The sequence below is a fragment of the Triticum aestivum genome, chromosome 2D, assembly GCF_018294505.1.
Source record: "Triticum aestivum cultivar Chinese Spring chromosome 2D, IWGSC CS RefSeq v2.1, whole genome shotgun sequence".
Lineage (NCBI taxonomy): Eukaryota > Viridiplantae > Streptophyta > Magnoliopsida > Poales > Poaceae > Triticum > Triticum aestivum.
In genome coordinates this window covers 431,045,003-431,056,955 of record NC_057799.1, presented here as the reverse complement: position 1 = coordinate 431,056,955, position 11,953 = coordinate 431,045,003, and the positions used below count along the sequence as shown (strand labels likewise).

At 49.6% G+C, this 11,953-nt stretch overlaps 1 protein-coding gene across 1 annotated transcript; it reads right to left on the bottom strand.

Annotated features, from left to right (window-relative positions):
* Positions 1-2,751: 2,751 nt before the first annotated feature.
* LOC123053632 (C2 and GRAM domain-containing protein At5g50170) lies at positions 2,752-7,656 on the bottom strand. Its single transcript, XM_044477139.1, has 8 exons — positions 6,909-7,656; positions 5,145-6,353; positions 4,852-5,031; positions 4,459-4,745; positions 4,259-4,375; positions 3,773-4,035; positions 3,527-3,695; positions 2,752-3,444 (listed from the first exon to the last, which is right to left on the bottom strand). The coding sequence occupies exons 1-8, from the start codon at positions 7,306-7,308 to the stop codon at positions 2,959-2,961; spliced, it is 3,111 nt and encodes a 1,036-aa protein (XP_044333074.1). The 5' UTR covers positions 7,309-7,656; the 3' UTR covers positions 2,752-2,958.
* Between the last annotated feature and the right edge of the window lie 4,297 nt (positions 7,657-11,953).

Genomic DNA, 11,953 nt, shown 5'->3' with positions numbered 1-11,953 from the left:
TACAGGGAGTAATCAACACTACTAGCAACCCACAGGTACCAATCTGAGGTTTTGAGACAAAGATCGGATACAGGAGATGAACTAGGGTTTGAGAGGAGATGGTGCTGGTGAAGATGTTGATGGAGATTGACCCCCTCCCGATGAGAGCATTGATGGTGATGATTTCCCCCTCCCGGAGGGATGTTTCCGCGGCAGAACAGCTCCGCCGGAGCCCTAAATTGGTTCTGCCCAGGTTCCGCCTCGAGATGGCGGCCCTTCGTCCCGAAAGCTTCCTTCTGATTTTTTCCTAGGCAAAAGACACCTTATACCAGAAGATGGGCATCGGGGGGCTTCTAGGTGGCCCACGAGGCAGGGGGCGCGCCCTCCACCCTCGTGGACGGTGGGTGCCCCCCCCCCCTCTGGTGCTTTCTACACCCAATATTTTTAATATATTCCAAAACTGAATTTCGTGGAGTTTCAGGACTTTTGGAGTTGTGCAGAATAGATCTCTAATATTTGCTCCTTTTCCAGCCCAGAATTCCAGCTGCTGGCATTCTCCCTCTTCATGTAAACCTTGTAAAATAAGAGAGAAAAGGCATAAGTATTGTGACATAATGTGTAATAACAGCCCATAATGCAATAAATATTGATATAAAAGCATGATGCAAAATGGACGTATCACGCGCTTGCGTATACGGCGAGGCGCAGGGGCAGGCAGGGCACGACAGACGACGGTTACAGAGCGACGGCGGAGCTCGGAGGCGGCTAGTGTCAGCTCCAGCTCGAACTTGAGCTTGTACAGAAGGGAGAAGAGTGCGGGTGCTCACAGCAGAGCTCGGGAAGGGGTCGAGGGAGCCGGGGAGGCGGCGTTTGGAGCAGATCGATGACGGCCGAGGCGGTGGGGAACGGCTTGATGTCGGGGATGCAGGGGGTTCCGGCTTGCTCCAGTGGGTGTGGACGACGAGGACGACCACACCGGAGCTCCGGGACACAGTCACTGGCGCGGGGATGAAAGTGGCTACAAGAACGATGGTGGCGTAGCAACAGCCGCGTTCGGGCGGTTGCGAGGAGAGTGAGAGAGCGGGGCGAGGGGGAGAGAAGGGGGGCTAGGGCTCCAGGGGATTCGCGGGGATATTTATAGACATTTCTTCAACGTTGTAGCATCGTCGTGGCACCATCTACGCGGCTGCGCGCGCGGTCACGCGCACTGGACGGCTGCGGCAAGAGGTTGAAGGAGGTGAGGCGGTGGGCTGGGCCTGGTGCTGTGCACTTGGGCCTCACGTGCACAGTACCTGGTTTTTCCTTTTCTTTCCTTTCCTTTTATTTGTTTTATTTTTTTAAAACTTTGTTCTTTTTTGCATTTTCTTTTAGTACCAAATGAGTTTTGTTTTGAACAAAACTTGACACATAAATCTAACATAATAACTTGAGATGGAACAAAAAGTTTGGGGTCAAAAGGAGTTGTCTAACCATTTTTAGAAATTGAAAAGGCCAAAATAATTCATGTTGGAGCACTAAATTAATTCCCATGGGCATTTTCGGAAATCAAAAGAGGTTGGTTTCAACATGACAATGATCAGGGGAATTTATAGGATAAGGTGAACATTTTAGTTTTACTGTTTGAAGAAATAAATATTTGACTTGCATTTTAAATTTGAATATGGCTTTGATTTTTAACAAGTGGCAAATTTGGCTTGATTAAACTTGCTGACATGGCACCATTAGTGGGAGATTACTGTAGCGTGATTCTTGGAGTGTTACAAATCTCCTCCACTGCAAGAAATCTCGTCCCGAGATTTAAGAGGTATGGTGAGGGGAAAAGGATTTGGTTATGAAATTCTAAGGAGTCTTCTTGTCTTGGTTGCTCTTATCGAAGACGTCAGTCCATTGCGTTGATGTCCTCATTTCTTTGCATCAGGGCATCGTGACGAAATTGTCATCCTTTCTTCGGGAACTCCATCGTACTTACAAACGGATAAGGGGTAACTTTAGAAGAACGGACCTCTGCAAGGTTGCTTATCTGGTAGATGACTCGGGAAAGGTGGTTTAAAGAATCTCTCGAATTGGAACTTAAGAAAATCATTGAGCAAAGTAAGAAGGTACAATACGAAGTTTCAAGCGGGTAGGCAATTGTTTGATGCCTGAAATAGAGTGTGAAAGGGGTCCAGAGCAAGCGGGTGTATTATTTATAATTTTTCTTTGAACACGCGCAAATATGGGTATGCCTCTCGTTGAACATACTAGCCGACCCAAATCAAAAGGTGGATGCACACGTTCGTCTGATCAACCCAAACGAATAAAACGCGCGTTCAAGTGGATCCAAACGGATGTGCATCCGTCTGATCAACCCAAACTAATAAAAAAGACAAAACGTGCATCCAAACAGATCTAAACGGAATCACAAACTAATAAAAAAGACAAAACGTGCATCCAAACAGATCTAAACGGACAAAAAACATGTATCCAAACAGATCTAAATGGACAAAAAGCGGGCAAATTGCGTGTGTTGGAGTTGTTGTAGAACTAACCGATCACTCCTGATCCGCATCCCACCGGCAGGTACCAGTACCACTCGACGCCCACGCGCGGCGCGGCCGAAAGACAGCAGGCGCAAGTGCTGCCCACGTTCCACAAGGTGTCGTCACCGGATCTACCCAGACGAGTGCCCGTGAGACGAGTTGCCGACGCAACGCACAACGCTGCGCCAGACAGCCGTCTTGCCACTTCTCAACGACATGCCGACATAGCTTTCGTGCTCTACATACTTGATACTTTTCCCACAGAAGATTTCCTCCGCTCTTTTTATTTACTTCTGTATAAGTTTGTAGGCACTAATACATCGGGTATTGGGGTGTTAGCGCACTGCTGTTCGCGCGTGTCACGTCTCCGTCAGCTACGAAACGGTAACGACTAAGCTGCTACGCTCCACGCAGCTTTGCCGGAAGATGGTCAACAAAAACGCCCGATCCTCCAACTCAGTTAGCTAGCCGAGCCCGACATTGCCGAGGCTATCTCCTTGCCGGCCACCTCGAGGACTTCCTTGGCCCTGTGGGCCAGCTTGTCGCAGATGTTCCTGGCGATCCGCTTCTGGAACTTGCTGCTCTTGAGCCACTCGATGCCCACCAGCACCTCGCACCGGCAGCTCGGCGGCTCCGACGACGCCACGCTCCGTACGTCGTACCTCAGATGCACCCGGAAGTAGTCGCCGAAGGGGACGTTGCGCAGCGTCATGACGTCGTACACCGTCCACCCGTCGCCGTCCTCCGAGGGCGATTTCAGCTGGGTGCTCACCACCTCGCCGCCGAAGATGGACATGTAGCGGTTGAACTTGTAGCTGGCGTGCCGCTCCAGCACGCCCGGCTTGGTCTCCTCCCACGGGGTCGCCGTGTAGTCGAGGCACCCCACCCTGCTCATCGTCCGAGTCTCCAGGGGGCCACCGTCGAACACCCCCATCAGCAAATCTGCCTGCAAATTTGCCAACGAGGAATCAAAGGATATCCGTTGGATACAGAAGAACAGAAGAGAGGAGAAGCAATAGAGATCTCACATCAATAGGATGTTCCACTGTATACTCCTTTGAGAGGGTCACGTCTCCAATGCTCAACATAGACTGAACGTCGTCAAGATCGTCATAGCTCTCATCTCCATGATCTTCTTCCAGCTTGGCCCTCTGTTCAATAGCTGAAGACTTTGTTTTCCACAGACCAATGATTGTCCTAAAAAGAAACGGTGGTTTTTCATCAATGGGAACCTACTTATTTCGACACCGATGGAGGTATCGGAGGATACAAACCTACTAGCCTTGTTGAACGATGCAAATGAATGGAACTGGAATTTCAGCCTCCCTTCCTTATCCTGCGACTTCGCGCCATTCTTGGCGTCAAGCCCACGCCCACTCTTTAACATAAACACCAATGATGGGGTGCCTACTGTTGTGAAAGATGGAGGTAACACCTCGACTTCCTCGACATCGTCCCACAGAAAGAAGAATTTCGTTTTATGCCCAAACAAATTAGCATAGAAACCAACTATTCTGGTTGACAGAAATAGCCTTCCCTGCAGCAGAGCAACTACAAATGAACATTCATAACCAATACAACTTAACAGTGTTCACCAAGAGGCTTGATTTATCAAACCTTCCAACTAAATTATTAACATGAACATATCTAAGAATCATCCACAAATAACATAACTTTCTTTCTTCACCTAATACCAGAAAACCACGAAACATCGTAAATCCAGGGAGGAAAAAATAAATAACAAACTAAAACAATTTTACCTGCAATGGCAATTTCCTCTTTAAGGAACATGCATAGTCTGCTATAAGGAACTCTTCGTGAGGCAAAGCAAAAAGCTTCTGAAATGTTGAATTTCTGTGCGGCGACCGAACATGTAACTGCAAGAAAATTATGCGAATAGTCGGGTTGTCAAAAATGTTACCACTAATGGACATCTGTGGGCAAGTTAACCAAACAATACCTTCTTACCGACTTCCTTCTCCATCTTGTTAAGATAATCTCTCATTGATGTCTCAGGTCCTTTAGTATTCTCAAGAAATATTCTCAAATGTAGCCTACTCTGGCATGTCTGAGCTAGTTTTCCCTCCAGTGGTACCCATATATCTGCTAGTTCTGTTGGTGTGTGCTTAAGAAAGTTAATTTCCGCATGTCCCAATGAGATTGCCAAGTCGAATGGGCCATCAAAATTGAAAACCTCAACATCCAACATAGCAGGTGGCTCTTCCATGGCGTCAAACTCCATTATCTCTGCAGCAATATTTCAGTTAAGTCACAAGTCAATCAATCATACATCAGACAAAGCTACTAGGTTTTCGACAAGTGTGAGGTGGGCTAACAAGTGAAATATACTAACCATTCCATTGAGGTTCCTGAGTCTGGAGTTGAACAGAGCTTGTCCTCGTTACACCATTACAACTGAACACAACATAAGGGTCTACTGATCCACAAGAAACAGGCGGCAAGCTTGTGGCCTCTAGCAGAGCTACAGTTAATAGCCAACCGTCACCATTTGCCTTAACCCCGTGATCACCTCCTGTGTCAAAAGGCGGTTTCAGAAGTAGCACAATTATGAAATTGACTAGTTCGGTCGCATGTGTTGTGCATGAGAGAGAGATACAGTAGCTGCAAAGTTGAAATAAGGCATACCTCGTTGTATTCTTGCTTGTACAAAATGATATACCATATTTAGAAAACGCTCCATCTGAAGAACTAGTATGCCTGATGTGATCAGCTCTCCAAACGTGTCCGGTAAATCTAGACCGCTGAACTCGAGGCCCATAAGTGGTCCTGGCCTGGACAGAAGGATGTGCACAAGAACATACACAGCCATTATCACTGTCGAGATCACAGTAAAATTGCAGAAATACTTGTAAGCAAGTCTGATATGAGACTGACGATCCGTCTGCAGTGGCGCCAACAGCTGCTCTTTATCCATCCCTGCGGCATCAGCCAGTTTCACATGCTGAGACAAAATTTCCGCAAAGCTTTCGAAGTTCTCTTTGAGCCCATCCCGAACACTTCCCTCGATCATGCTTTTCATCAAGGTGCTCTGGAGGAACTCCACATTGTATGATACGGTCAGATGTGAGCTCTCTTCACCTGGTGAAGACTCAGGGGAATGGGTTATTTTGTAGAGCAAGACAACCTCGAAGCAGTTTCCAAATGGAACTTCTGGAGTACGAACCCGAGTCATGATGGCGAAATTCTTGCCATCGGCTTTGAGATACGTCTGTTCCTCGATGGTTTTGACATCTTTCATGAGTTTTGATGCGCCTTTGGTGTACCGACATGTCCTGGTTAAGCTGGGAGGGTCCTGGCTCTTCCATGTCCATGGCTGCTCGTCGTAGTCCGTGGTACCCTGCAGCTCACGCAGGTCCCTGGAGAACTGGGAATCAGGTCCGAAGAGAAGAGAGTTCAAATCCTTCGCCTCCACGAGGTAAGTGTGCTCAAACATTACGCCGCCGCCGAGATCATCCGGCATGTCTGGTGTGCTACTCGCTGCCTTCATGGTTTCCATGGCTTCTTCAAAGCTTGCATCTGAAACAGACGGCTCAGCGTCACTGTCATGTGCACTCTTTGTGGTTGCTGCTGCACTAGGCTCTACCAGGCCATCATCTTCAGAAACTGTTTCGGAATCTGCTTGTATTGAACGGTCAGAATAATCTGCAGAAGTGTTTTCCACTGCAGAACTCCTTGCGGAATCAAGCACCACACCGTTGGCGCCTGAATGTTCCCTACAATCTGATCTCTCAATTTCCACATCTGTGCCACTCCTGGAGCTTGGACAGGGAGATGAGTGGATGACAGTATTGTCACTGTTCTCTCCATAGAGTGAGAATGTGAGAAGAATTTTCCCTGGCAGGAAGATACACAAGCAAAATCATTATCAGCAGACAGACAATTCACCAACGAAGATGATACAAAATGCAATCATCACGCAAGATATAACATATACTCCACATTTATTTACTGGGCCTGAACTCTCCAGACAAATATGGAATTGTCGGTAGATATCGCGTCTGAAAACTACCAGCACAGACAGAAGACTGTATGCGTCAGGCAGAAAAGCTGGGCTTAGTGCGTGATTATTCTATCACCACTACACATGCCGCCCGTCTCTCTCATGTCTCACCCGTGAGAGAGACATGACGCTGCATCGCCGGTGCGCTCAAGGTGGTGATACGCACTGACTTTCCATTCCGTGGCTTACGATGATAGGCACTGACTTTCCATTCCGTGAGAGCATGCTCATCGCTTGCGAGCTTGCGTGCGGCATTTGCCAACGGTAGACAATACGGGTAGCTTCGCCCAGAAGCCGGCCGCGCGCACCGACCATTTCGAGGAGGAATTTACCGAAATTACAGCACGCAAAGAAAAAAAGGTTTAGCAGAAAATGCGTGCAGCACGCACCGCAGTCCGCGGCATCGGCGGCACGGCCCTTCCGGCGGTGCTTGGGGTGCAGCGTGAACCAGGTGGGCGGCACCGAGTGCCTCCCGCTGGCGGCGGAGGCGGCCTGCGCGGGCGGCAGCGGCAGCTTCACCCTGCCCAGCACTTCCCTCCCGGTCCCCTCCTCCCGGCGCCGCGCCACCTGGACCTCCACCACCTCCTCCTCCTCCTCCCCCACCGCGAACGCGAACTCCTCGTTCCACGCCGCCGCGCCGCCCGGGCCCGCCAGCTCCAGCGCCCGCGTCCGCGCCCTCTGCCTCCCCACCTTCACCCTCGCGTAGAGCCCGCCCCCGTCGCCGTGTCCGTGGCGGTCCGGCGGCGCCGGGAGGTCGCGCGCCTCGAGCACGCACACGTAGAGCCGCATGTGGTGTAGTACTAGCGTTGCCGCTGCTGTGGAGAGTCTGGCCTACGCTCTGATCGCTGGTGGAAATTGGAATGGATGTTAGCGGTAAGGTAAGATCGATCAAATCATAAGCTGTAATGGGAAGAGTAGTTGGAGGTCGACGGGCCTTCGAGGGGAGCCGTGACGTGGGACGGGGCACGGGCACGCGGCGGCAGCGGAGGCCCGACACGCGGTGGTGCGAGTACGGGGCGGTCCGCGCTGGCCTGGCCTGCTGCTGGGTGGGTTCGCGTGGAAAGGGGAGAGGTGTCAGTTACCACGGCCGACGAGGGGAACTGGGGAAGGAAGGCACAGGGCAGGCAGGCAGGCGGGTCGCGCGGCTTGAAACTTGGGCGGCTGGGACTCTTCTCTGGCTCTTCTAGATGGACTTCCAGGCTCTCGCTGCGTCATGGCATTGGCATGGGGCAACATTTTGAAAATTGGAACACGCCGCGTTTTACTGTCCGGCGAACGAGAAGATGTGACGGCGACCCGCTGGCACGCTACGTTCGTCCCCGACCTCGTCACGGCGCGCACGCTCACCGCCGACGACGGCGAGATCCACCTCCGACACGGCGCGCTTCGGATGGTGCCGATTGACAAGCGGGGCGTGACGGTCGACGCGCGGTACATGCGCGAGGGAGAGCGCATCGAGATCGGCCAGGTGATCTCGTTCCCGTGTCATCTGGCTAGGGTTGACCGGCTGATCGCACCGCCATGCACGGCCTCGCTGCATGCGGGACCCTGCATGCAACGCGGGGAGGAGGAGCGACATGCTGCGGCTGGATGCGAGACATCTGGCGCCGGGAGAGCTGCTGGATCAGATCCATGGCCGCCTCACCGCCATGAGGGACCCACTTGGGGCCATGGCGAGGAGATATTTATCGGCAGCCGAGGGGAGGGGATCACTTCCGATTCCCCACCTACCACCACTTCGACCAGATCTGACTCGCATCTCGCCCATCTCTTCGGGCACCTGTGGGAGAGAGCTAGGGTTTCCTCCCCCCTTCCGCCTCCGCCGTGCGACTCCTTCGGCTGGTGGCGCGGCAAGGTCGGCGGCGACGACCGCTCCTTTGCGCAGATCGCCGGGGGCTTGAAGATCCGCGGTGACCCGCTCAAGACGATGGGAGATCAAGGCGGGGAGAGATTTGGCGGCCGGCGCGACTTCCCTGGCCGTGGAGGGTTTGGTGGAGGACGCAAGCCGCCGCCGCCCACCCAGGCGCGTCATATGGTGTGGCAGCGGCCAGATCCGTCGCTGACCACAGCTGGGAGCTCGAGATCTACAGGAGGAGGGGTGGAGACAAGTGGGAGGCGGCGGCGCGGGCGTGGGGAGGAGGAGCCAAGGAGTGGGAGAAGACGGCGACGTCCAAGGTTGCGGCACCACTCCCTGCCGCAGATCCGACCACGACTCCGGCCGCCAAGAGCTCCGAGGAACGATGCCTCAACTGCAACAATCCAGGTCATTTCGCTCCACGTTGCCCTACCATTCGTTACGAGAAATGCAATAAACTTGGTCATATGGCTCAATTGTGTCAATCTCTGAGGCCGTGGGAGTGTGTTCCTTTGCTGTGTGGGTTTCGGTCCCCTGGCCAGGGTTTCTTCTATATCCCTGATTTATGTGCATCTAAACAGAACTCTGAGAAAACTAATACTGTAGTCATCACTATCATAGAGGGGGCTGCTACTGTGAAAGAGATCGAGCATGAGTTTAATTGCATTTTTGCTCGCAAACCTGGCAAGAAAAAATGGCGTTGCACTGCTCGTTCCATTAGCCCGACTCAGTTTGTCATGCGGTTTCCTAATGCCAGTGAAGTTGAGAGAGCATGGTGTTATGGTAAACGTCTCCCTTTGAAAGATGGTTTGGTCATTGTTTGCATTACTCCATGGTCTGCTTCTGTGGGGGCTAAGGGGAGCATGGAAAAAGCTTGGGTGCGAGTGAGAAACATACCATTAGAAAAAAGATGCTTTGAACATGTTGCATATGCTGGTGGGTTGGTTGGTATAACTCTGGAAGTCGATGAGGCAACTATTCATAAACCTGAATATGCCAGGATATTGCTTGGGTGCCGAGAGGTTAAAAAAATCCCTCCATCTGCTGAAGGGATGTTGGGCAAGCAATTTTATGACTTCTTCTATGAAGTTGAGAAAGTGGTATTGGTTGGGGAGGAACAGAATCAGGCTTCTGTTACTGTTGATAGCAGTGCATCTCCCTCGTTTCCGAAAAAAGCTAGGGTGGACTCATACCCTGCTTCCTCTGTGGAACCAGGGGACACCAATGCATCTATGGTTGGGAACTATTCCTCACAAAATTATGAAAAAAGCTCGCAGAGGCTGACTGTGGTAACTGAGAATGAAGAAGAGGAGGATAGTGACGTCGGGAATCATACTGAATTACTTATTGAGTCCATGGCCAGAGAAGACGACAAAGAAAAAGTGCCATATTATGATTCTCCAATGAACATGTCTTCTGATAGCATGGAGGATGGGATGGGATGTGATGATGAGGATGTTCCTGTTGCCAATGCTAAAAAAGGTGCTTGGGAAATCATCCAAACTCCTATTCCTCCTTCCCCCATGTTTCTTCAGCATTATGATAACTCTCATGGGGCTGTGTTTCCTCCTTTGTCAGATTATGTGATCTGGCCTTCTTTACCCCATATTGTTCCTCTTGAAGAAGATTCGACTGAGGGAGGAGAGAACTGCAGTGTGTACACTGTTGAATCACCATCTGGGTCTCCTCTGCATGATGTGGTGGCGCCTGAAAAGTTGTCTTCACGCAGACAGTTTGAGAAGCTGGAAAACGTGGAGGACATGGCCGCTAACAGGAGGAAGAAACGAGATCTTGAAGGTAAAAATATGCTTGACACAAAAAATCAATTCTCTGTCTTATCTGATACTGAGATTGTGCTGCGTGCATCTCTCATGGGAGTGCAAATTCCTGATGATAACTTTGATACTGTTGATGTTATTCATGAACTAGAAATATCTAGGAATTTACTTCTTGATAAGAAAAATGAAAAAGCTCATTCCAATATAGCTATTAGGGATGGCCTGGGTAACAGTATTCCCTTGTCTTTAACTTGGGAGGAAACAGATAAGGGAGAAGACGATGAACCTTTTATCCTTGTCCAATCTAAACAAAAAAAGAGAAAAAACCAGCGAAGGCGAACAGTGGTCTTTTCTCCACATAAAGATCCTGTTAGACCCATGACTAGAAGTCAGAAAAAAGAGGGGGAGGGTAGGGCTGCTATGCATCCTGGCAGACCTACCAGGGCTAGAGAGAAACCTAGTCATTATAAATGATTGGCATCTTTTGGAACTGTAGGGGGGCAGGTAAGAAGGGCATGTCTACCTGCCTCACTGGCATGATTAATGCCAATGAGGTGGATTTCCTTGGGTTACAAGAAACTATGAAAAGTAACTATTCCCTTTCGTTCTTTAGAAAATTGGACCCACAACAAAAATTCTATTGGGAGTGGAATCCTTCTAGGGGGAAATCTGGAGGCATCCTTTGTGGGGTTAATAAAACCAAGTTTGACATCCTTGAGGTGATTCATGGGAAATTTATTTTGCAGGTTAATTTGGTGGATAAGAGTAAGAATTGTAACTGGGCCTTGCTGGTGGCCTATGGGGCCGCACAAGATGAAAGTAAACCTGAATTTATAGAAGAGTTATCTTCTATGTGTCATAGGATTGCTATTCCTTACATAGTGGGAGGGGATTTTAATATTTTGCGTCATAGTGGGGAGAAAAACAAGAAAACCCCACTGTCCCATTTCTCTGATGTTTTCAACTCTGTTATTCATTTGCTGGGGTTGAGAGAGATTATCATGTCAGGAGGCCTTTACACATGGTCGAACAAGCAAGAGCACCCTACTTTGGAAAAGTTGGATAGGGTCCTAATGTCCTCGGACTGGGAGGACCTTTTTCCTTTGGTATCAGTACATAAAATGGTTAAAGAGATCTCCGATCACAACCCCTTGCTTCTAGATGGGGGTTGCTTCTTCTAGAACCCCTGGAAATAGATGCTTTAAGTTTGATAATGCCTGGTTGAATAACCCGGAATTTCTCCCTCTGGTGGCTGAAATCTGGTCCCAACCTGTTTATACTAATGATCCCATTGATGTATTAAACATCAAGCTGAAGAGAATTAAGAAATTTTTCAAAGGTTGGGGTTCCAATATATTTGGTCAGAATAAGATCAGGAAAAATCTTATTAAGCTCGAGTTACAAGAGCTAGAAAAACTTGAGGAAGAGAATGATCTTTGTGGGGAGGCTTACACTAGGAAGTTGGACATACTAGTAGAACTTAATAACATGTATGTTGAGGAAGAGACCCATTGGCATCAGTTTTCTAATGGGAGATGGCTCCTAAAAGGTGATAATAACACAGACTTTTTTCATAAAGTGGCTAATGGGCGACGTAGAAAACATTCTATGATCTCGCTGGAGTGTGGGGGGTGATTGTAGAAGGGACTAAAAATCTACTGTCCCATGCTACTGCGTATTATAGAGACCTATTTGGACCGGCCCCTGGTAATACTTGTAAGATTGATGCCTCCCTTTGGTCCCGGGATGAAAACATCACGCCTGAAGATAATGAGTATCTGACACGTCCTTTTTCACTTGA

Bases quoted from the DNA above. Each gene is read 5' to 3' on its own strand.
- LOC123053632 (XM_044477139.1), bottom strand. From the start codon at position 7,308: ATGCGGCTCTACGTGTGCGTGCTCGAGGCGCGCGACCTCCCGGCGCCG. The intron at 5,032-5,144 runs GTATGCCTTATT...CTTTTGACACAG, and splicing joins ACAAGCAAGAATACAACGAG to GAGGTGATCACGGGGTTAAG. The intron at 4,036-4,258 runs GTAAAATTGTTT...GCTCTGCTGCAG, and splicing joins AGAGGAAATTGCCATTGCAG to GGAAGGCTATTTCTGTCAAC.